Below are 22,163 nucleotides of genomic sequence, written 5' to 3'. Positions count from 1 at the left end.
AAATCAACATAATCCGATCATGTCGAGTCGAACGCTTGCAAATAGGCACCTGGTGGTTTGCTATTAGTCGCTTTATGTCGCCGTGCATCTGCCTGCTGCAGTGCCGTCTCGACCTTGATGTAATGTCTGGCGCAGCAAACTGTTCCGCCGTCTCGTCTGTCCGCTGCCACGGTGCAGTCGCCGTGAAATGGGACGCGACGACTTTGACGTTCCATGCTAAAACGTGATGCAACGCTGCACGTGTCGACTCGCTATGCATGGACTGACGTCCAGGATCAATGCTGTCCCTATTCGGGGCTCAAGTCGTCATCGGCAAGCGGCACCTTTTGTGTTTGTGCCAAGTGATGTTATGCTGAACGTTGGCTGTGTTTTGGTGGACGACTGTGGCCTCATACAGCCTCGTGGCGGTGATAATGTTCCGGCGCATACTGACGACTGAGCAACCCTGCCCGTAGCTAAACCTTCTTCTTTGTCAGGTTGTGGTTGCGGACACGCACCAGGGTCAGCATGAACAAGCGTATTCCAATACTTGATTAGACAGTCCGCGTGTTTCCATCCGACGAGGAACTGGTTGCAGTGACCAGATACAGTTCGGCGTATGTCTGACGGGAAGTCAGAAATCCTTCGCAGGCCGCACGGTGCAGTCAGTTGCTCTACACTGGTGACAGGTTTCGATATCGTCCAACGAAGACGTGAGTCGCAACCTGTGATCGTTGGCGAACTGCGAAACGCAGTCTTCATCTATTTGACGCCGGGATCACCACGCAGCAGCAGCGCAACCGCATCAATCCTGATCAGTGATCGAGAGGCGTGGACCAGGGCTGCGCCCTGACAGCGACCGGAAGAGTCCATGGAGGCTCGCACGCCGTAAACAGTGGACGCGAAGGACGTACAGCGGCGAGCAGCATCGGATGCCGCCGACTGAAGAGGAAAAGCTATCATCTCATTGTGCACTACATCAGACGCCAGTCGCTGTTCTTTAGCGTCACGCACGTAAAATGTCCAGAACACTGACACTATCCCACCGTCTTCATAGCAAAGCCAAACAAGCTCTCCATACTGACCCAACCCCACGCACTTTTGTCCAAGTACGCCTTGACAACGTCCCAACAAATGCTAAAGCGCTGCTTGTTCATGCCAGCCAAGACTTTTGTCTTCTCCCTTTTCTCACGCTCCGCCGAGTCCATCTTCACGATTCCGCCTCCAGCACTCATTTTCTCCGCCATTTTGTCTGCGTCGAATATGCTCTGGAGGTACAGGAGTTGGTTGTATAGAGCTTTCTCCGAGTACTCGAAACTCATCCTGCCACTGCACCCATATGCCAGCCCTTTTGGTCCCAGACAGCGGTGACCATAGACGCTCATCTGCCGTGTTCGCATACCGCATGCAGGATCGTCGCAGATAAGCCAAGCGGAATAGTACTTGGAGGTGTGGCGGCGTATCTGTTGTTCCAGTTGCGCAGAGAGTGCAAGCGTGGTGATCTTTCTCCGGCACTCGCCTCTGGGGCATGCCAGCCCGTCATTCGTGAGAACGCCGAGCGGTACCAGAGGGTCTTCATCCGAAGGAGGCGTGTAGTTCAGTCCTCGATACTCGAAGTGGTGTTTGCAACCAAGACACAAGAGCTCGAGTGCTTCGCAGTCCTTGAAGCGAATGTGGTCGGGAATCTGACTTTCTAGTCGTGTGATCTCGTTGGACTGTTCTGCGGCCTTCGAAGCACCAGAGACGCGGTACTTGCTGGTGTCGAGGCCTAGGCATTCTGCGAGGAGAGTCACGTTTGTGCCACTGATCGGTGCGCAGAGACGTTCCACGGGTGGCAGAATCTGCTTGTGAAGGTAGTAATCCACGTCTGGCACCAGGTCGCTGTCTTTCGCCATGACCTCGTCGAGCTCGTAGGCATTCTTTGCTGCGGTCTCGTTGTTACCAGCACTGTTGCCACAGACTACGAAAGCCATGACATCCTTCGCTTTTACTGGCTTGCCCTTGGCCAGTTTCTTCAACGCCACTTGTACCGCAGGCATGGAGTTGCTGTTGGGGTACTCTTTCGGGTCCTTGCCCAGTTGTGTGTAGATGGTGTACTTGTGTGGTGGGATCGCATGCTGTCGCATCTTTTCGCCAAGAGACCGTAGGTAGTCGTGAATCTTGGACACGACAACTTCTGACTCCTCGCCAGAGAGAAGATAGTTGAGGAGCTCCCTGTTGCAATGTTAGTTTTGACCGAAGACACAGATCTTGCAGCTTGACTCACTTGGAAGCGTCCTTAGAGAGCTGGCAGTATTCCCTTCGCCTCATGTCAAGACCCTTCACGTCAAGCTTCTCCTTCCAGACGCCGCCGTCAGCTTCGACCATTTGGATTGCAGCATACTTCTTCTTGGCGTGTAACAGTAGGCGACAGAAGATATGATCAATCTCGATCTCGAGCAGTTCATACTTCTCGTTGACACTCTTTTGAAACTCCTTGCCCATCTTGATGGCATCGAGTATATTGTCGACGTTGGTGTTGACCATGACGGAATCCGTGTCACCATAAATGACTCGGAGCGCATGCGCAGATTCTGCCAGATCTTTGGTGGACTGCAAGATCTCACGACCTTTCGAGGTAGTCAGAGCCGCCAACGGTCGGGCATAGAATCGCGACTTCGTGTAGCCCAAACATCCGTACATAGAGTTGGCGGTCAGCTTCAAGGCTTGCTGCTTGACATCCCAAGTATTGCGTTGATCTTCGGTGGCCGACTTGTCCTTCATCAGCTTCTTCACTTCTCTTCGTCGGCTGACAAGTGTGCGAATGAGCCTAGGGAGAATACCCTTGTTAGAGGTATCATCTGGCACTTCCGGAATCTTCTCGTCCTCCTCGGTGATGTCGCCGCGGTCAACTGTGGTGAAACAGATGTTATACTCCTGGATGATGCTGGGGTAAAGAGAGTTGAAGTCCATGACTAGGATGAACTTGTCGTAGAGGCCCTTCTCTGGTTCGAAGACGAGACCACCCTTGAACTTGTCTTTCTTCTTCTTATGGTCGCCCTCTTCACCTTCAGGATTGTCTTCTTCGAGCTTCTTGTTGGCAGCACCTTTGTCGAAGACTTTGTCTGGGCAGATGTACTTGTTGCGGTAGAACTCGTGAAGTAGAATGTACTCGTTCCGCTCCGCACGAGTGCCACTTAGAGTACGTGCCCATGAGTTTCCAGCAAGGTTAGTCAGTACTTTCGTCAATGGCAGAAGCTGACGCTTCAATGCAATCGCTGCAATGTAGTAGGTGTCGATCTCGCACATCTTGACGAAGTTCAGCAGGCCATCCGGAGTTGCAGCCATGGCTAGCGCTCGCTCGTTGTCGATCTCTTTTCGTGTTCCATCGAGGTACAGTCCTACCATCTCGTCCAGACTCCACGACTGACAGTTGGTCATGATACTCTTTCCCATGTCGTTCGCCAGATCACAAAGCAGACGACCAGCTGCAAGATGGCGCTCTACGAAGAAGCTTCCTCCCCCTTTGCCCACGTTCTTTGGCCAGTCACCACGCTTCATTCTGCCAATGCGGTGCCAACCCGGAGTCTTGCGATCCCGCATACGGCTGAGCAGGATGTTGAAGTCGACGTCGTCTAGTCGGTGGCCCATGATGGCGTCTGGATCATGCTTGTCGATGATAGCAAGTAGCATGGAGAGGAGCGCGCCTTCATTCCTTTCCAACTTGATCATGTGGCCTTGCTTCTCTGCCTTCGGCTTGAACCCCCCGGGGTACTCGCCGTGGGGCCGCATGATGGTGAAAAGGCGACTTGGAATCTTCTCCGGTGGTGTAGTGTCAGCCAGTCCAACGTTGTTGTAGAATCGCACACTGGCCACCAGAATCTCGTTCTTGTTCTCTTTCTGGTTGTAAGTCGTTCGCAGAGCGAGAGACATCAGTGTCAGAGGTGGTGCATCTAGGTTGTCCGACTCCCCCATAACGGTGATGTTGTTGGGCTTGTTGACCTGTAGCTCGAGCTTGCACCACGAAGCGTTGTTCAGTGCGCCAAAGTCAGCATCGTCAATCTTCAGCCAGCATGGTCCCATGATGTTCTTCCACATGACAAATTGCTCAAACATGTTGGTGTTGGTGCCAAAGACGTGCGAGAACGTCTCTCCTTGCATGTCCATGGGGAGCGATTGCTTGTCGTATGGGTACAGAAGCTTGAGGTACTCTGCCTCCTTTGGTATCTCGGGCAGCTCGAAGGCGTACTTTCGCGTGCATGGCTTGATCTTGTGCATGGACACTCTGTTCTTGGTCATAAGTGCATCGACTTCCTCGTACACCATGCCCATGTCTACCTCTTCGTTGGTCTCGACACCGTGCTTCCTGCGATTTTCTCTCGGCAAAAAGTACAGCTTGCGCATGATGTTGTCGACCTTCACAAAGCAAGACACGAAACTGCCATCTTTCCGATTCTTGACCTTTCCGAACAGGCAAAGGCTGCCGTTGACCTCGGTGTAATCGGTCCAGAAGAAACGCAAAGAGCCATCGTCCTCGCAGGCATCTTTTGCGGCCAGCTTTCCGGCCATGGCAGGTTCTGCGGCCGGGCTGCTGAGGATGTTCAACTTCTGTGCAACGTTGTTAATTGCAGTCATGTCGACATCGTCTGCTGGTGCTCTTGTGGGTGACGAGCTATCAGGTGTCGGATATGATGCTTTGACCATCTTCGGCGCCGGTCTACTGCCTCGCATGTTCACATTGACGGCCTTCAACTTGGACGAGCCTGTCACTTCGGCAATCTCCATCAAATCGTCCTCTTCGATATCTTCCGTCTTGATCCTTTCTTTGCGCTCCACGGCTTTCGCAGCTGGCGAAGAAGGCAGCGGATCGCTCATTGGAACATCATCGTCAGGCTGCACAAAGTAGGCATCGTCATCCTGGCCAGCTGGAAGAGGCGGAGGTGTATCCATGATCTGCTTCTTCGAGGGATCTTTGGAACGATATGAAGCGTTCTCTCGGTCCTCCAACGGAGGTGAAAGCACTCGAGTCTTTCGTCTGTCGTTGCTTTTGATCTGTTTGCCGTACGAAGGTGCACGTCGCTGGATGTTCGTGTCGACTTCACCCAAGAGATCTGCCATGAATGCATCATCCTCTGCAGTCCTTACTGGCTTCGGCTTTGGTGCAGCAGATGCTGTCTTTTGGTTGAAGTATTTGCTGATGCCCTTGGTGAGCTTCTCCTGGCGTTCGGCGTCGTCTTCGCGTTTCCTCTTGGCTATACAAAGGTCAGTGACATATATCGAGCGAAGCCGCTGACGACCACTCACCTGCTTTGCTGTTTACAGGCAGATCTCCTTCGCTTTCGCTGTCATCCATGGCCTGCCGCTCATCCTGCCAGTCTTCTCGTCCGTCGTCTGCATAGCCCTCGCCATTGTCGTCGACCACGAAATCGTCCTGATCGAGTCGACTTCTTACCACCTTTTTATACCCTTCGTCGTCAACCGTCTCGTATATCGACTCGGCTTCCTGGACTTCGTAGTCGTTGAATGCAGTCTTGCCCGCTGCACGCAACGCGCGTAGCTGGGCAAGACGGTCTGCTCGTGAGGGCGGCATTGTGACGTGAAAAGCGATGCAAAAAGACTGGTGATGTATGCTACGCTGTAATCATACTGGGAAGGTGTGATGAGCTCTGGCAATCTTGCAAGACAGTGGGGAGGTAGTTGTGGTGGGAAACAGACGGTCGTGCCTTCCTTGAACGAGAACAAGACGCGGAGCAGTCGCGACTGGCTTTACTAGCGTGTTTTGCGACTAGTCTAGGTTCTACCGCTGTTCGGCCGATTGGCTGTCCTCGCTGCTACTCTTGGCACGCTAGGACCTCCACACATTCGACCTCAATTCTGCAATGTATTGAAGTTTTGGATTCTGTTCACGTCCGGAGAGACATTTGTTGTAGGCAAATACCGACAAAATGGCTATCAAGCACAACCAGCAGATCCAGCACAACCGTAAACACCCTCACTATGCACTGTGCAATTGGCATGCTGACGTTTCGCAGACTTCCGCAAGGACTGGCAACGCCGTGTCCGAGTGCACTTCGACCAGGTAATTCTATAAGCCTCTGAGAGATGCAGAGCAGGCGCCTGCAGTGTATACTCGATCAAGACATCATGTCCTAACCATCATCTCAGCCCGGCCGCAAGCAGCGCAGACGTTCTGCCCGTCACGAGAAGGCCGCCAAGCTTGCTCCACGTCCAGTGGACAGACTTAGGCCCGTCGTCCGATGCCCAACCATCAAGTACAACCGCCGTGTACGCGCTGGTCGTGGCTTCACCCTCGTTGAGCTGAAGGTATGAAAGAGATGCTGCGCACGACTGGTGGACAACTCTGACAGCCCTCACAGGAGGCTGGCATTCCACGCAAGCTGGCGCCAACCGTCGGTATCGCCGTCGACCCACGCCGCCAGAACCTCTCCGAGGAGTCCCTCAAGGCCAATGTCGAGCGTCTGAAGGTCTACAAGCAGCGCCTGGTCCTGTTCCCACGCAAGACCAAGTCGCCAAAGGCCGGCGATGCCCCTAAGGAGGAGGTCGAGGCCGGCAAGCAGGTCGGCTACGAGGGTCGCGTCAAGCACTCCAACCAGGCTTTCCCAATCGACAACAAGGTTGTCGTCAAGGAGGGCAAGGTCAGCGACTACCCAGCCACCGAGAATGCCTACCGCAAGCTCCGCGACGCTCGCTCCGAGGCCCGCCTGGTCGGCAAGCGCGAGAAGCGTGCCAAGGCCAAGGCTGACGAGGAGTCGGAAAAGAAGAAATAGACGACTCATCAAGAGGTGATGAAGTCGGATGGGAAGCGATTCTTTGTACGCATGGCGTTGGGGTAGGACATGATCATGAATCGGGACAGGGGATGACAGCATGTCAGGCGCATCAAAAGTGCCTATGGAATGATACCAGATACCAAACGCCCAAGGCAATTTATGTCATTGAATCGCTCCCATCAACTCAATGTGTCCTCCCTTGCCTTCTGTTCACTGATGAGGACATGTATCGTTACTGGACTTTCCGACCTTGCGATCAAGGGCATTGCACCTTTCAGCTGCAACGCATTGTACCCGTGCCACAATCCCGCAGGCTTCGTGGAGTTCTTCACATCCAAACAGTTTGTGCTCGTCGCGCGAATGTGGGGCTTCCGCACGATTAGTGCCTGGCCAACGAGTTTGGAGAAATTGACAGACGAGAGCTCGGGGAAGACGCACGGTAATATATCTACTTCCTTGAACCACAAGAGTAGACCTTAATCGTCGTATCAAGACTGACGGTGTGGGTGATCACGCCGCGTCACATGCTCGCAGGGGTCCTGCCGCGAGCCGCTGTCGGCGCTCTTACTGCTTCTCTTAAGAAGCACGAACACAGCAAGTTCAACATCCACATGATCGCTCAGTAGCGGATGCCACCCCAGAGGACATGGCTCGGAAGCGCAAGCCTTGCCCTCATCTCGGCCGTGGCTTCATGCTCGGAGAAGTCGACATTGACGCTGCTAACAGGCCCAAGACAGTTAAGTGCACACCAGAAATCACATTGAAGTGCGGGACCAGAGGAAAGTCATTTCGACTTCTCGACTTGCCAGCTGAACTCGTCCTCCGCGTCCTTGACTTCGCGGTCGTCCATAGTTCACCTAGCAAGCCGGTCATTGTTGACGATGCGATCTCTTTCAAAGGTATTGCTGATGTGCTGTTATGAGATTCACATCTGTACCTGACATTCGACGTTTAGGGAAGCGTCACCATCCAGCACTCTCCGGTCGGCCGTACAAGAAAGCGACGTGGGAGCTCGCCCAGCCGGCCATCACTCGAGTCTGTCGCCTCTTGCGCCTGGGGGGTCTGAAGAAGGTCTACGCCGGCAACACCTTCGCCACCAGATCCTTCAGTATCAGATGCAATAGGTGGATGAAGTGGTTGCAGTGTCTCAAGCTCGGATCAGCCTGCCCCTTTGTTCTTGAGATGGAGATTCGGTTTCCAAGCAATGCGCCAATCACTCTGCAAGATCTCGAGCATTCTCCCTGGCCAGAGAGTGGAATTACATGGTACGTTAAAGGCACCACCGGAATGGGTAGCCGGGCTCCCGTTGGGGAACAAGCGCTGGGCATGCCTGTCTCCTTGTGGGTGGAGGATCAGAAGGTTGTTTTTTTTCGAGATCGGGGAAGCGACGAGTTGCCGTTTTGGTCTGGGCCCCGTGAGCGAAAGGAATCAAGAAAACTGGATCAAGGTCGAGAACGTCAAAGATCTGCCTCATCGATCTGGAGACAAGGAGTGGTGGATACTGAGAAGGTACTCATAGAGGTAGTCTTGACGTGAGAGGAATTCCGCCGTATCACATGCTTGCAAGGGCTCGGCGTGGCCGGCTGTTAGCGTTCCTTCTGCCTAGACAAACCAAACTCACCTTCCACTCCATCTCGACACAGACGCAAACACGCCTTCGAGATCTGTTCGTCAGTAACAGACCACCTTTCGCGACACCCTCATCAAGTAAGTGAAGCAAAAACACGCGACAGGCAGCTGCTGACCACAACGCAGAGAGAGCCACGCAAGCATGTCGCAGGTACCACCATCTCGAGGCGCGACTTCTGGAACGAAGCCATTCCGTCTCCTCGATCTTTCGCCAGAACTCGTCCTCAGAGTACTCGACTTCGCCGTCATCCGCAGCACTAAGAACAACCCTCTGCACATTTACCTCGACGGGAAAGAGCCAGAAAGCGCCGTGGCTGATCTCTACCGCGAGACCAGCTATGACTCCCATGTGCTAGTCATTCCCGAGGTCACTCGGACCTGCCGCATGCTTCGTACGGAAGGCTGGAAGAAATTCACACAGGGCAACACCTTTAAAATCGAGACCACGATATCTGGATTCGCCCATTTGCTGATGTGGGGGGCCAACATTGACAGGCAAGCTTTGGGCACACGACCCATCTTGATGTATTGGGCGCGTGATGAAAGCTCTACAACAAGCACGCTACAGTGGGGGGACTGGATGAACGAGGTCAATTATTTCATCGATGAATTCTTGCTGTCGTCGGACCTCAAGTGCTCCATCCTCACCTGCAATGGCAAAATCCTTCTCGAGACTAGGGCCAGTTGCGAGTGCTACTTTCTCTGTTTCAACCAAGGCAACAACCAGAAGGACAAAGACCAGACCTGGGTAGAGTGGAAGGAAGCTGGTCGCTTGCCGTTTGATATAGGGACTCTCGACTGGTGAACTCCTCTAGAATCGCCACAGGCAGACCGAGAGCATGGATGAGAATGAAGAGTATGAGATCGATGCACATACCGGTGATGGTCTTGGGTCACGTAAGGCACAAAAGTTTTGAAAGTACATTGGAGCATGGATTTCGTCAAGTACCCAACAGAACAGAAGAGCTGTATCGCAGACCAGCAACGTCGATACATCATCGATAGAAACCAAGCTACGATTGCCCACAGCCATCTTAGTTGAAATTCAACCCAGGCCCCAGACGTCTCACGACAGCATACGAAAAGCTGCAGACCCCCGCTCTAGCATTTGCTTTATCCGGAAGTCTCTCCCCCCTTCCCTTCCTTTCAAGCCTTGAACATAGCCTTCTTCGCGCAAACACTCGGATTCGCCAACACGCTGAATTGCGTGCTGTACTGGAACTCGCCAGTCTCATCAACAATGACCAACATTCCATAGCCCGACTGAGTTCCAGCCTTGCCAGGTGGCAGATGGCAAGCCGGGGTCCAGTCAACGTAGCCTTGCGAGGCAGGCACGCGACTACCACCCTTGATGGGCTGAGGATCAGGCTTGCAGTTGGTAGGAGGACCACGGCAGATGACGAGACTGACGGTCTTGGCTGGGGCTTTGTAGTCCCAGGTGACGCGGAAGGGAACGCCTTTGGTCACTGGGTGAGTTGTGTCAGGACGAGTGAGGGCGCCCCAGCTTGGAGGTTGTTTGGGCTGGGTGTAGGCGCTGGTGAGGCCGAGGAAGAGGGTGGCGGTGGTGAGGATGTTGGTGAGAAGCATGTTTGTTGGAGTGTGGTGAGTGTTCTGGTGGTTTGGTTGGTTGTATTGAGCAAATACGATCGACGTCTTTGCTGTTGATGTAGTACGAAGCTGTTTGTTCGAAATCTGTCGTAAAGCGTAGCACAACCTGAGCAAGTGTGAAGTGGAGGATTTGAGTCTTGAAGCAGGTACAAGTTTTATGTATATGTGTCGTGTTTCGAGTGTTACCCATGCCCCTGTGAACTATGCTTTGATCCGAGATGAGGAATGTGACTTTTGGCCGATGACAATGTCCTTGTACTGTTCACAAGGACGTCATCTCAGGTCCGCTATCGCTTTGTTCACCTACATCCAGTTCGTCATCCAAGTCTATTGTTGTCACTGCGTAACGTTCGTGACTTGCTCACGTTGGCGCATTCAATGGCATTGCCAAGGCCAATGGTAGAACTACTGACTCGGGTGCGAAGCAGTGCGAAGCAGTGCGAAGTGGAGGTCCTGCAATCTTGCTGTGAGAGCATCGCTGTGACTGCCAGCCAAGCACTCTTGTTTGCCTCTTCGTGGCCATTGCCGCGTGAAAACACAAGTGCCAATGCCCTGAAGACCAGCATCTCTGGCCAGGAGCGCATCATGGGCCCGAGTCTCGAGCTGGAGCGGTCCTCTGGCCACGTAGTTGGCACTGTGATATCCGAAATTCTGACGCAAGTCACCTGAAGCACACTCCTGATGATTACCAACACACGACGGCCGATGTGTGCGGGAGGATCCAACGAATAACGCGCTGTCCGGATCATGGCTGCCCGGACGACAATGAGAGAAAAGAGACCTGTAGGCAGGGCAGCGTGCTCATTGTCATGACTTGTCTTTAATGAGTCTATCGACTGCGGAGGCGCCCGTAAAAGGGATTCGTGGAAAAGTGCAATCTCGACGGCGATGTGAAGGCCCCTTCGATGTGCTGTATGGACAAGAATCGGTTTCGAACGACTGCCGTCTAAGCCATCGCCGTGTCATGACTGCTATCTTTGTCGAGGACTCGAATTTTGGTCGCGTTGATCTCAAGGCATCCCAGCTGCTCCTCTTGGACCGGTGAATAGCAATGTTCGAGAGTCAATGTCCGTAGAAGGTCTTCTCGTTTGGCTCGCCCTCGTCGCACTGTACGCATCATTAGCATTCTTCACAACCCTGGCCCACGAGTCGCTCAATGACAAGCTCGCATGTCAAGGTGGAACATGCTCGTTCTGAAGAAAGTGCTGGTTGGTGGCGGCAAGGATGAGCTTCTTCCCTGTTGCCCGGTTTTCGTCGCGTCGCGCGTCGCCGCTACGTCATTATAGTGGTACAGGAGCATCTTAAGGAGCCATGTGAACTGTTCACAAGACCGCTCGTGCATCGTAGCGCCGTAACGATCATATTTCAGGCAGGAAAGAAGACATTCGAGAAGTTTTTGTTGAAGGTAAGTAGGAAGTCACGATCAACAAAGTCGAAGACATCGACGCTAGAGCTAGCGCTAACGACACGATGGGTTACTGGAACGATATGGCCGATTCGATGAAGGATGCGTGGAAAGGGCAAGGAGGTGCGTTGCTTGCTGGGAAGCACATTGCAGGCCAAGTGGACTGACATCTTCCAGGTGGCCTTCAAGGTGCCTCATCAGCCGTTGGCGATATGGCAGCAGAACAGACCAAGTCCAGCGGACAGAAGAAGAGCGACGCAGCATCATCATCCTTGACGGAGATGGCAGGCGGTTCGTTCCTTCCACCTTCCAATTTCCGCTAACCATGCTAATAGTATCGAGGCAACAAGAAGACCGGCGATACCGTCGGCGGCACTTCGATCGATACAGGACAGCAGGGCGCGAACCAGCAGACGGGTACTGCTGACCACTTGGGTGTGTCCATGAAGAAGTGATCGCAGGACCGACAGATCTTCAGACCGAGCAGAACGATTGTCAAGTGTGATGTACTCACCTGTCGTTGAAAGACACGCAAACATGGATCTGCGATATCATGGCATATCATCATGCTCTTTTAACGCTCTCACCTATGCTTCCACTCCGCCTTCTTCTTCTCCGCGAAAGCCTTCATGCCGATCTTTTGATCCTCACTTCCAAACAGGCCGTGGAACACCCTCCTCTCAAACTCCACACCCTCTCTAATCCCTAAATCCTGGCTCTTATTCACAACTTCTTTCGCAGCCTTCACTGCGATCCTACTGTAGCCAGCAATAGCCTCAGCAGTATCCAACGCACCATCGACACATTCCTCTGGCGTGCTGAAGACCCTTGCGGCCAGTCCCCAGTCGAACGCGTCCCGTCCTGAGAAGTTCTTTCCCGTCAAAATCAGCTCCATAGCCCTGCTCTTCCCTATCGCCTTCGTCAATCGCTGCGATCCACCTGCACCGGGGATTACTCCGAGCTTAATCTCTGGCTGTCCGAAGTTCGCTTTCTCGGAGCAGTATAAGACGTCGCACATCATGGCGAGCTCACAGCCTCCTCCAAGGGCATGGCCATTCACGGCACTAATGACAGGCTTCTTGATCGTGTTGGGCAGATCCGACCAGGACTCGATGAAGTCGTCACCATACGCATCCGCGAAGTCTTTTGTTGACATCTCCTTGATATCCGCGCCAGCTGCGAAGGCCTTGTGGGAGCCAGTCAGGACCATGGCGCCAATGGTGGAGTCCTTGTCGAAGGCTTTCATGGCGGAGTTGAGTTCGAGGATAAGCGGGGTAAAAAGGGCGTTGAGGGCTTTGGGGCGGTTAATTTCGACTTTGGCATCGTCAATGTTTGTGACTATAGCGTTGGGAGATATGGCTATGGCGTACCCAGACCGACGCCTGGTCGAGGGCTTGACACTTTTATGTGTTCATAGCTCTGTTCTGTGCTGTAACGTGCTCGCAAGGGCACGATGAATTTGCCGAATTGCGTGGCTGCTGGCCTTAGTCGTGCTGCCAACATGATGACTGGTGTTGTGTGGAAGAGATTGTGTGTCTGGAAGAGCTGATCGTGAGAGAGCTTCCAATGCCTTCACCAAGACCCGCGTGAAAGCGAGAGCCGAGGCAGACGTCACAAGCTTCCCATCATTCATTACTGGAAATCCATCAATTGCTCCGCCGCCTCAGGGGTTCTTTAGAGCACTTTCGCAGTATCCAATCACGACACAGACAACAGCGATAGCTCCGCGATCACCTCAACGTTGGTCTAGTTGTGGCCGACGCGTGGTGTGGCGCTCTTTCCAAAAACTGTCCTCTGTGCAAACTGCCACCACCACTTTGCGATCAGCGACTACCACCAACCTATTGCAGCAACCCCTCCCTCATCCTCGTACTCGGTCGCAAAGATTGGACTCATCACTTTCGCTATTGTCGGTGCCATCTGGAGGTGGGTGCGCAATCGCAAAAGAGCAGCAGAAGGGATGGACGCTCCAGAGCCTGAGACGCCCTTCGCGGCTGTCTCAACATACTCGAACAGATTTCAAATGGTATGATAGCATTGGGGTAGAGGCTCTGGTGGTAGCATCGGTCGCTGATACGTTGCGCAGCTGTACCAAACATACCTGGACAAGTCGACACCTTTCATCACACACCGATGGGTAGGCACCGCAGTGGTGTTTGTCCTTTTCGCAGCACGGATAGTGTTTGCGCAAGGATGGTATATCGGTAAGGCTATCTCTTGTTGATCCGCTGGAGGAGTACTGACCAATGCTCGCAGTCGCATACGCACTCGGCATCTACATCCTCAACCTCTTCCTCGCCTTCATCTCGCCAAAGTTCGACCCATCCCTCGAAGCAGACACAGACATGGAGGATGGTGTACCTGCAGGACAGGCCTCTTCACTACCTACGAAGAACGACCAGGAATTCAAACCTTTCGTGCGCAGACTGCCGGAGTTCAAGTTTTGGCACTCTGCGACAAGAGCTGTGACTTTGGCTTTCCTCTGCAGTTGGAGCGAGATCTTCAACTTGCCAGTGTTCTGGCCGGTGCTTGTGGTGTATTGGCTGATACTGGTGTTCTTGACAATGAGGCGGCAGATCCAGAGCATGATCAAGTACAGGTATGTCAATACAAAGAGGAGCAGTCGCACGAGGAGATACTAACAGAGATGACAGATATGTGCCGTGGGATTTTGGCAAGGCCAAGTACACCAAGAACGCGAACTGATTACGAGCACGACGTTGTATACGATAGAGTCTGTACCAACAAGAAATAGCATGGAGAGGCATAGTCCGCAGAAGCCTACAAGGCGTACAATACCTATTGCCAACACGAAATTCAATGCCAGACTTCCACACACGACAACCCACAGGAACGGCAGGAAGATGGACATCTGTCGTCAGATATATGATCGACTCGCTGCGGTTCCTGCTGCTGGAGAAGTTCTGCCTCCATGGTTGAATACACAACTCCGCTGATCACTCGAGTTGATCTGCTCAACACTCCGTATGATCTCGTGAGCTGTCGCGTGCCGTGGTCGACCCTTCTTATGCTTTCCTGGGATGATCTGGCTCAATATGAACCTAAGATGTCGTTCTCAACCTTTTGCTTGTGTTGGAAGCCGTTGTTGGCGTCAGCATGTCGACCAGGTCTTCCACATTACCCTTCATCCAAACAGTTGCGAGATTTCGACGCAGCTCAAGGCATTGAGTACTGTTGCGTGTATCCTGCACGTCCGAGCTCGAAGATTGAGCCTCGGGGATTCTTGCCGCGATCTCATCCCAACCTTGGTCCTCTCCGCCGACGCGTTCCGATATGTCATCTGGTACAGCTCGACTTTATCGCATCGGTACACCATGGCAGTATCTCGGGCGACTTGTCAGCGAGAAAGGAAGTGTTTACAGCAAGTGAAGTCGAGGCGTGTATGATATGTTCAGTTCCGATTGGTGGAGCGTGCAAAGATGCTAAAGATGGAGCAATCCAGCCAGCCTCTCATAGCGATGCACGCTGCCCACGTTGGTTCGTTCCTGACAGCTTCGGCCCTGCATCTCACAATTATTTTCCCCAGCTACACCAACGCACAACACGTATGACATGGCGCCAGCGCGCCTTAGCCCGACATCGAGCAGGCCGTCGAGGCGCGCCTTCTCTTCACATGTGTCGGCCTGATTCGCCGAGGATGCTCATGTTCGTTCCCCAACCGCATCATCGTGCGCCTCGCAGCAACCACCTTTGGCGGGGCACTCCTCGAATCGTCGTGGGGTCTTGACCTGGGTTTAATCTTCGTCGGCAGAACTGCGTCGTCTCAGGTACCAGAGTCTGGTCGCTGACAGCTGTTTTCTTACTGTTTACCGGCGGCTCTCGTGTTGGAGCAGAGCTTGAACGCGGATCTTGCCAGTGCATACCGCCTTAATATCCAAGGTGCAGCTCCCAGGACACTTTTTTGCTGTTTGTTCGCACCTCCAATCCTTTCTCCTCTTTGCTCACGAGCTTTCTACTACATCGCGTGCCTTCTCACGCGAGCTCACAGATTCACCAACATGTCTACCCTCTTCAGCTCCCTCAATGCCCGTCTAGCGGATCCGACTTACCAGCTCAGCCTGGCGTCGATTTGCGGCATTGTCTTCGTGCTGGCCTGGTTCCTGTTCTTCTTCACTGACCTGACAGCGGCCAAAAAGGTTTACAGCGGAGTCTATCAGCTTGGTCAATTCGCCTACTCTTGCTTCTTCAAGCCGCACAGCGGAGATGGCACTGGAAACCAGCAGGATGCTCTCGAGAGCTTCTACAAGTCACAAGCCAACATCTACGACGCCACCCGCACGAAGCTGCTACAAGGAAGAGAGGACATGCTTGCACTTGTTGCAGCTCAGGTCAAGCACCGGAGCGAGACGGGTCAGCTGCCAAAGAAGCCAGTTTGGGTTGACATTGGAGGTGGCACGGGCTGGAACATTGAGCAGATGGGTGAGCAGCTTGATGTGCCCGATTTCTTCCACGCTGTCTACTTGGTCGATCTGAGCACTTCCCTCTGCGAGATTGCTCGGAAGCGATTCGAAAGGCTCGGCTGGAACAATGTTCACGTCATTTGCGAGGATGCTAGAGTCTTCCGCTTGGCAGACTATGAAGCTGGTATTGAAGAGGACAAGCGTGACTTCAGCATTGGACACTCCGCTTACGACCGCGACGAGCGAGACAGCGTGGGCGCAGACGTGCTCACCATGTCTTACAGTCTGAGCATGATCCCAGAGTTCCACCCAGCGATCGACAGCATTGCCAATCTCCTTGCACCAAACGGCATCGTTGGTGTAGTCGACTTCTATGTTCAGAACAAGATCGAATTCGCTGGGCGCAACTACACTGGTGGCACTCTTGACCGACACTGCATGTGGATCAGCCGTGTCTTCTGGAGAACTTGGTTCGAGCTCGACCGTGTCAACCTGGACTCCGCGAGACGCGACTACGTCGAGTACAAGTTTGGCACGATCCTCAGCAGCAACCGCAGATGTCACCTCCTTGGCTTCCGCATCCCATACTACATCTTTGTCGGCTGCAATCGAAGCACGATCAACCCAATGCGTGACGTGGCTGCTGTGGATGCTGCAGTCACTGAGTCTCCATTCATCAAGGCGCTAGACATCCACGCCCAGGGCGGTCTCACTCCTCGCAGCGCACGACGAAGCTCCAGCGCAGAGCGCAGAAGCAAAGCCTACGAATCTACTGTGGTCAACTTGTCCGCCAGCTTGCCCCTTCCAGCTGCCTACTATCAGAACAACAAGACGCGAATTTACTACGACGATACCCTCCAGAAGCACCGCCAGTTCAACGACGAGTACATCTATGCATTCACTTGGGAAGACTCTCGCATGGACTCTAGGTTGCTCAAGATTGGCTCAGACGATGTGATTCTTGCAATCACAAGTGCTGGTGACAACATCCTGAGTTACGCTGTCGAACGCCCAAAGCGCATCCACGCGGTCGATCTGAATCCAGCACAGAATCATCTTCTCGAGCTGAAGGTTGCAGCTTTCCGCGGTCTGGAGTACCAGGATATGTGGAAGCTCTTTGGTGAAGGCAAGCACGAGAACTTCGCTGATCTCCTCCTTACCAAGCTTTCTCCCCATTTGTCCTCGCAGGCATTCGACTACTGGTCACACGTTGGTCCATCGACGTTCAGCCCACGTAGCAAGGGTCTCTACTACACTGGCGGTAGCCGTCACGCTCTGAAGCTGATCCAATGGCTCGGAAGCTTTCTTGGTGCAAAAGGCGACTTCCAGAAGTTGTGCGAGGCATCAACACTGGCTGAGCAACGCGACATCTGGACCAAGCGTGTACGTCGGGTCATGCTGTCACAACTCCTCGCCTACTTCGTCATCGGCTCCGAGCGGTTCCTGTGGAAAGCGCTTGGTGTGCCAGGTGAGCAGAGAGCAATGATCGAGGAGGACTACAAGAGGCAGCTAGATCGTGGTGTCGACTCCAAAAAGGCCGATCCGGCTGTCACTGGTGAGAAGAGCGGTGTTCACCAGCCTGGTGAGGTCGGTGCAATGAAGAGCGGACAGGCCATCTGGAATTATGGTGTGCAGACACTGGATCCAGTCGCCAACGAGACGCTCATGAGCGAGGACAACCACTATTACCTGGTCTGCTTGCTTGGTCAGTGCAACAGACGATATGTCCCTTGACATTCCACTGACAAAAGACTTACAGGCCATTACACCCGCCGCTGCCATCCAACCTACCTTGCGCCCAAATCCCACCTAAAGCTCTCCCAAGCCGGCGCCCTCGATAACCTCCGCATCCACACCGACGAACTCTCCGAAGTTTTCGCCCGCATGACACCCGAGACACTCACCATCGCAGTCCTGATGGACAGCATGGACTGGTTCACGCCCGGCGGCCCCGAAGCACCAGCACAATGCCGTGCCGTCAACAGAGCGCTCAAGCTCGGTGGAAGAGTCCTCATCCGATCGGCAGGCTTGAACCCGTGGTACATGAGAGTCTTTGAAGAGTATGGATTCAGTCCGAAGAGAGTTGCGGCAAGAGTGCCGCCAGGGACATGTACAGATCGCGTGAACATGTATGCCAGTACTTGGATATGTACGAAGATGGTGAGCCGGCCGTTGGAGGAGTAAGAGACTGCTGGATATGATGATGACGTGAAGAAAAGCATTAGAGATTCTTGATAGCATGATACCACAATCGCACCGATGGACGTTTTGACATGAAGTTGTTCGTCTTGATGGAAGGGTTCCGCGATCCGGCTGTCCAGTCGTGTCGGCAGGCCTTTCTGTCACCCCATTCTTCCAGTGTAAACCCCAACAAGACAGTCACATTGTGTGTCGACAGCGTCGTGAAGTATCGTGTCCTGCAGAAGAGGCGTCAAGCTCGCAACCTGGTCAGCCAACGAATTGTCTGGAACCGAGCTGAACCTTATCAAGATGCTGCCCACTTCAGCCCATGACTTCTCTTCCTCCTCTTCTCTGTCTTACACATTATACTGTATCCCGAGAGATCGTCGGTGTCTCGTACAATGCCTTGCTGTTGCAATGTTTGCTAGTCCTCGCGCTGCGGTCTCAACAGCGACACTCGACAGCCGTTCCTTCCGGCCGAACACCAGAACCACGTCTCGCAGTACGCGTCGATGTCCCCACCACGAAGAGGAAGAGGCAGGCGCGATGCCTCGCTCGCAACACGCTCAGCCGATCATCACGACACAAGGGTGTCGAAAGTGCTTCCACGGCGTACGGAAGCTGCGCTGTCACTGCGACACTGGAAGAGTTGGAGTAGCATTTTAGAGTGGTGTCGGTGCTCTGTGATTGGCCTCGACGGTCCTTTCGAGAATGATCGCAATATGCGGCTATGTCGACGGGCGAGATGCCACAGGATAGTGCCTTAGTCAGTGCACGTCGCTGAATGATTGGTGAAAGGCGATTCTTCTGGAGTAGTGCTCGCTTGTTATACAAGCAAGCTGACTCTGACACTCGTACCACTCGAAGCTTGTCCGCTTGGCGTTAGGACCGTTGTCTGACATTCCACGTTTCTCTGAATCCGACGTTTGACAGGAAGAGGGCCTTGCCTGTGAGCTTTCGTCAGCAATGCGGAGCCACATGACAATTCTGCATTCCGAGATGAGTCCGTCCGTCACACCTTTCGTGTTTTGATGTCTGTTCTTAGCGGCGACCACGCGGCTAAGCTGAACCGGTGGTACCGGCTTCCGAACGGCGGAGGCACTATAGCTACGACAGAAGATATACGCAAGTTCACTTCGATTCTGACCATTTGCCACGAGCTTCGACAGGTCAACCACCAAACACTTTCAACCTTCCAACTTCGCAGCCGCGTCACCAGCTCACTTCATCAGTCAGCATGTGGAACTTCATCAGCTCACACCGACCTAGCCGGTCTCAGGACTGGGCGCATTTCAACATTGAGCGCAACATCGAGAAACCGCGAGGCTCAATCGAGAGACAGCGAATCGACCCCCTGATGGACGAGTGTGGAACCGACGAAAGGAGATACTATCGCAGCGCAGAATTTCAGCAGGCCTTACTCGAGGCGAAGATCGAAAGGGACCTAGCTTCAGTCGAGAGTCCTATAGAAGACAACAAGCGACAGTCATGGCATCGACGGTCGTCTACCATTGGGAGGATGAACACACGCGCATCTCAATCAGCATCCTCATTGCCAATGTTCGACTACGAGGCTGATAGGATTCGACAGCTCGAAGAAGCTCGCAGCGAACAGCCACCGCCGGATGTCGAGCTTCCGTCGCCTGGTGGCGAGGCTGTCGCGCCTCCAGAACATGTGCCGGACCTCAACAGAGACGAGTCCACCGATGGCTCAAATTCTTCGGAGCAGTCGCATCAGCGCAGGCGGAGTCGTCCGAGGATCAACAAAGACGGTCTTGCTCCTCTGTTCCAGCGTGCGAGAAACAGTTTCTATGGCGGCAAGAGGGACTGAGAATGGCTCGTTCTGGTATGAACTCATTTCGAGGCGCTGCAAGGTCGAATACCTTGATGAAGCATTTCCTTTCTGGCTGCATGTTTCCGGGTCGACTTCGTAAGCACAACATGTCGAGATCTGCGGATGCAGCCTCGATCCGCAGAGTCATCTTAAGGGACGGAGACAGGTACGTGGAAGTGGAAGGACGTCGGAAAGGCAGAGTGAGAAGCACGTCGAGAAATGTATGGCCAGGATTTGACGTGGTCCAGTCGGTGCTCGATGCGTTGATGATCCGATGACTTGGCAGGAGTACGGGCCAAAGAAGGACTGGCGAGACACGAGACCGCATCGCCAAGACATATGCGCGCGTCTTCTTCCCCTGCATGTCATGGCTTTTCTGCCCTAGCCCCTAGGCTCACCTGCGTGTGGTGGGAATTAGGCCTTTGCAGGCGGCAGCAAAGTATTCGCGAGGAAAGTGTCAACGGATGTCTGCCACGTTGGGAGTTGGGAGGTGCTGCAAATCGGCTTATAAGCACCGACGCCACCTTTAGCGAGCAACTGCGCTAGCCAAGTTGACGATGAAACGGTGACTTGGACTTGGAACTTTATGCATTCCTCACACGCGCCGCCCTTTTCTATTCCTCTCCTTCATACTCGACCTAGGATCCCTGGAGATTTCCTCATTATTGTGGAGGTGCGACGATCACTCCACTGTTGGGCCAGACCACCACAGTCCTGTCAGCATAACAGCATCTGTTTGTCTTTGTTGGCATTGTGCTTTCTCACCTGGGACACGCGGCGCCACTCCTTCGCGGCAGGACCTACAACACGTCCATAGTGAGCCATACACAGAAAGCGACACCGCTGATATGGCGACCACCAATACCTCAGCGCCGAATGCAACTACAGCCACTTTCGACCACGCTGCGAATGGCAACGAAAAACTGAGCCCCGGGATTGCTGCTGGCAGCGTGCCGCCCTCTTCAGGACGTTCATCAGGACAGCAAAAGGACGAAGAGGTTCTTCCCGCAGGCCTGTTCCACCAACCTACCCACCACGAAGTCGACATTGAAGACTACTTTCGAGGTCCACGCGACGTCAATCGACACTCGAAATGGCCATCATTCATGCGGATGCATGGGAGTATCCTTCCTAAGATGATTGTGCCACTGAGCTTCGTGGCGGGTTGGGCTACTCTCATCGTTTGCGTGTCACGGCTTGTGCACCCCATCGAAATCCAAAGCACTTTGCTCACCGTCCTTGGTTTTGTTGTCGGTCTCGCGCTTAGCTTTCGATCGACCACCGCATACGAACGTTTCTCAGAAGGACGCAGATACTGGTCGATGCTTATCCTCACTTCCCGAAATCTGGCGCGCCTGATCTGGGTCCATACTAGGGAACGCCATGATGTATCGCCTGACTTAGGGAAGTCCGATCTGCTGGCAAAGCTGGCTGCACTTCAGCTTCTCAATGCTTTCGCTGTGTCACTCAAGCATCGGCTACGATTCGAGCCGTCCACGGATTATCCTGATCTGGCACCTCTTGTCGTCAATCTGCGGACTCTTGCTGGTGAAGCAGATCAGACACATCTACATCAGCGAAAGCATTCCCGCGTCAAATCGATCGGACAATACCTTGGCATCCCAATGGCAGAGTCGAACCCGCGTAAGCTACTCAAGAAATCCAAGGAGAACCTGGGCAACACACCTTTGGAAATACTCACCTACCTTTCAGCTTACGCGGAGGAAATCATGCAAAACAAGACCCTCAGCATTGGCTGCCAGCAGTCTCAAATCATGACCTTACTGGCAACCATGACCGACGTCCTCACCAACGTCGAGCGCGTCGTCAATACCCCACTCCCAGTCGCCTACTCCATCAGCATCGCTCAAATCACCTGGGCATATGTCCTAGCACTTCCCTTCCAACTCGTCACCTACCTCGACTGGGTCGCCATCCCCGGCACCATCATCGCCGGCTACATCATCCTCGGCCTTGCCCAAATCGGCCGCGAGCTCGAGAACCCGTTCGGCATGGATGTCAACGATCTACCTCTGGACCAGTACTGCAGCGAGCTCGCCAACGACATTGACGCGCTCACCAGCATGCCCGCGCCCCTTAATGTGGAAGCCTGGACCCGGGAGCGTGGTTCAAAAGTTCTGTGGCCTCTCAGTCAGATGGAGTACAAGGCGTGGCAGAACAAGACTGTGCCGGAGATCAGAGCGGCGCTTAGAGCGAAAGCTGCGAGTCGGGACGTTAAGAAGGACCGCATGAACACTTTCGTCGAGAGCGTGGGGTTGACGAGTAGTGTATGATAAGATTTGGGGTATAGGGGATTGCAGCGACAGAAAAGCGTT

At 53.6% G+C, this 22,163-nt stretch overlaps 11 protein-coding genes across 11 annotated transcripts; 8 read left to right on the top strand and 3 right to left on the bottom strand.

The window, feature by feature from the left end:
• Positions 1-1,016: 1,016 nt before the first annotated feature.
• Positions 1,017-5,548, bottom strand: CLAFUR5_10383 (DNA polymerase alpha catalytic subunit; the record flags this gene model as incomplete). The annotated part of the gene is made up of 3 exons (XM_047909531.1): positions 1,017-2,193; positions 2,246-5,210; positions 5,263-5,548. The coding sequence occupies 3 exons, from the start codon at positions 5,546-5,548 to the stop codon at positions 1,017-1,019; spliced, it is 4,428 nt and encodes a 1,475-aa protein (XP_047764353.1).
• A 355-nt stretch (positions 5,549-5,903) lies between these two features.
• CLAFUR5_10382 (60S ribosomal protein L13) lies at positions 5,904-6,746 on the top strand (the record flags this gene model as incomplete). The annotated part of the gene is made up of 4 exons (XM_047909530.1): positions 5,904-5,940; positions 5,991-6,037; positions 6,124-6,282; positions 6,336-6,746. The coding sequence occupies 4 exons, from the start codon at positions 5,904-5,906 to the stop codon at positions 6,744-6,746; spliced, it is 654 nt and encodes a 217-aa protein (XP_047764352.1).
• Positions 6,747-7,395: 649 nt separating this feature from the next.
• On the top strand, positions 7,396-8,044 carry CLAFUR5_10381 (uncharacterized protein; the record flags this gene model as incomplete). The annotated part of the gene is given in 3 exon segments (XM_047909529.1): positions 7,396-7,648; positions 7,705-8,014; positions 8,026-8,044. The coding sequence occupies 3 exon segments, from the start codon at positions 7,396-7,398 to the stop codon at positions 8,042-8,044; spliced, it is 582 nt and encodes a 193-aa protein (XP_047764351.1).
• Positions 8,045-8,520: 476 nt separating this feature from the next.
• Positions 8,521-9,183, top strand: CLAFUR5_10380 (uncharacterized protein; the record flags this gene model as incomplete). Its single annotated transcript, XM_047909528.1, has 1 exon — positions 8,521-9,183. The coding sequence occupies one exon, from the start codon at positions 8,521-8,523 to the stop codon at positions 9,181-9,183; it is 663 nt and encodes a 220-aa protein (XP_047764350.1).
• Positions 9,184-9,524: 341 nt separating this feature from the next.
• On the bottom strand, positions 9,525-9,965 carry CLAFUR5_10379 (Ecp44; the record flags this gene model as incomplete). Its single annotated transcript, XM_047909527.1, has 1 exon — positions 9,525-9,965. The coding sequence occupies one exon, from the start codon at positions 9,963-9,965 to the stop codon at positions 9,525-9,527; it is 441 nt and encodes a 146-aa protein (XP_047764016.1).
• Positions 9,966-11,456: 1,491 nt separating this feature from the next.
• Positions 11,457-11,846, top strand: CLAFUR5_10378 (uncharacterized protein; the record flags this gene model as incomplete). The annotated part of the gene is made up of 3 exons (XM_047909526.1): positions 11,457-11,514; positions 11,569-11,682; positions 11,734-11,846. The coding sequence occupies 3 exons, from the start codon at positions 11,457-11,459 to the stop codon at positions 11,844-11,846; spliced, it is 285 nt and encodes a 94-aa protein (XP_047764017.1).
• A 128-nt stretch (positions 11,847-11,974) lies between these two features.
• On the bottom strand, positions 11,975-12,894 carry CLAFUR5_10377 (putative enoyl-CoA hydratase, mitochondrial; the record flags this gene model as incomplete). The annotated part of the gene is made up of 2 exons (XM_047909525.1): positions 11,975-12,705; positions 12,762-12,894. 2 exons carry the CDS (start codon positions 12,892-12,894, stop codon positions 11,975-11,977), a joined length of 864 nt encoding a protein of 287 aa, XP_047763924.1.
• A 457-nt stretch (positions 12,895-13,351) lies between these two features.
• Positions 13,352-14,097, top strand: CLAFUR5_10376 (uncharacterized protein; the record flags this gene model as incomplete). The annotated part of the gene is made up of 4 exons (XM_047909524.1): positions 13,352-13,417; positions 13,478-13,595; positions 13,648-13,990; positions 14,046-14,097. 4 exons carry the CDS (start codon positions 13,352-13,354, stop codon positions 14,095-14,097), a joined length of 579 nt encoding a protein of 192 aa, XP_047763925.1.
• A 1,313-nt stretch (positions 14,098-15,410) lies between these two features.
• On the top strand, positions 15,411-17,996 carry CLAFUR5_10375 (uncharacterized protein; the record flags this gene model as incomplete). The annotated part of the gene is made up of 2 exons (XM_047909523.1): positions 15,411-17,517; positions 17,572-17,996. 2 exons carry the CDS (start codon positions 15,411-15,413, stop codon positions 17,994-17,996), a joined length of 2,532 nt encoding a protein of 843 aa, XP_047763922.1.
• A 1,234-nt stretch (positions 17,997-19,230) lies between these two features.
• On the top strand, positions 19,231-19,824 carry CLAFUR5_10374 (uncharacterized protein; the record flags this gene model as incomplete). The annotated part of the gene is made up of 1 exon (XM_047909522.1): positions 19,231-19,824. The coding sequence occupies one exon, from the start codon at positions 19,231-19,233 to the stop codon at positions 19,822-19,824; it is 594 nt and encodes a 197-aa protein (XP_047763923.1).
• Positions 19,825-20,675: 851 nt separating this feature from the next.
• CLAFUR5_10373 (uncharacterized protein) lies at positions 20,676-22,121 on the top strand (the record flags this gene model as incomplete). The annotated part of the gene is made up of 1 exon (XM_047909521.1): positions 20,676-22,121. One exon carries the CDS (start codon positions 20,676-20,678, stop codon positions 22,119-22,121), a length of 1,446 nt encoding a protein of 481 aa, XP_047764013.1.
• Positions 22,122-22,163: the final 42 nt, after the last annotated feature.

Source organism: Fulvia fulva, chromosome 7, assembly GCF_020509005.1.
Source record: "Fulvia fulva chromosome 7, complete sequence".
NCBI lineage: Eukaryota > Fungi > Ascomycota > Dothideomycetes > Mycosphaerellales > Mycosphaerellaceae > Fulvia > Fulvia fulva.
Note: the sequence above shows the minus strand (reverse complement) of the source record. Positions and strands in the feature narration are given on the sequence as shown.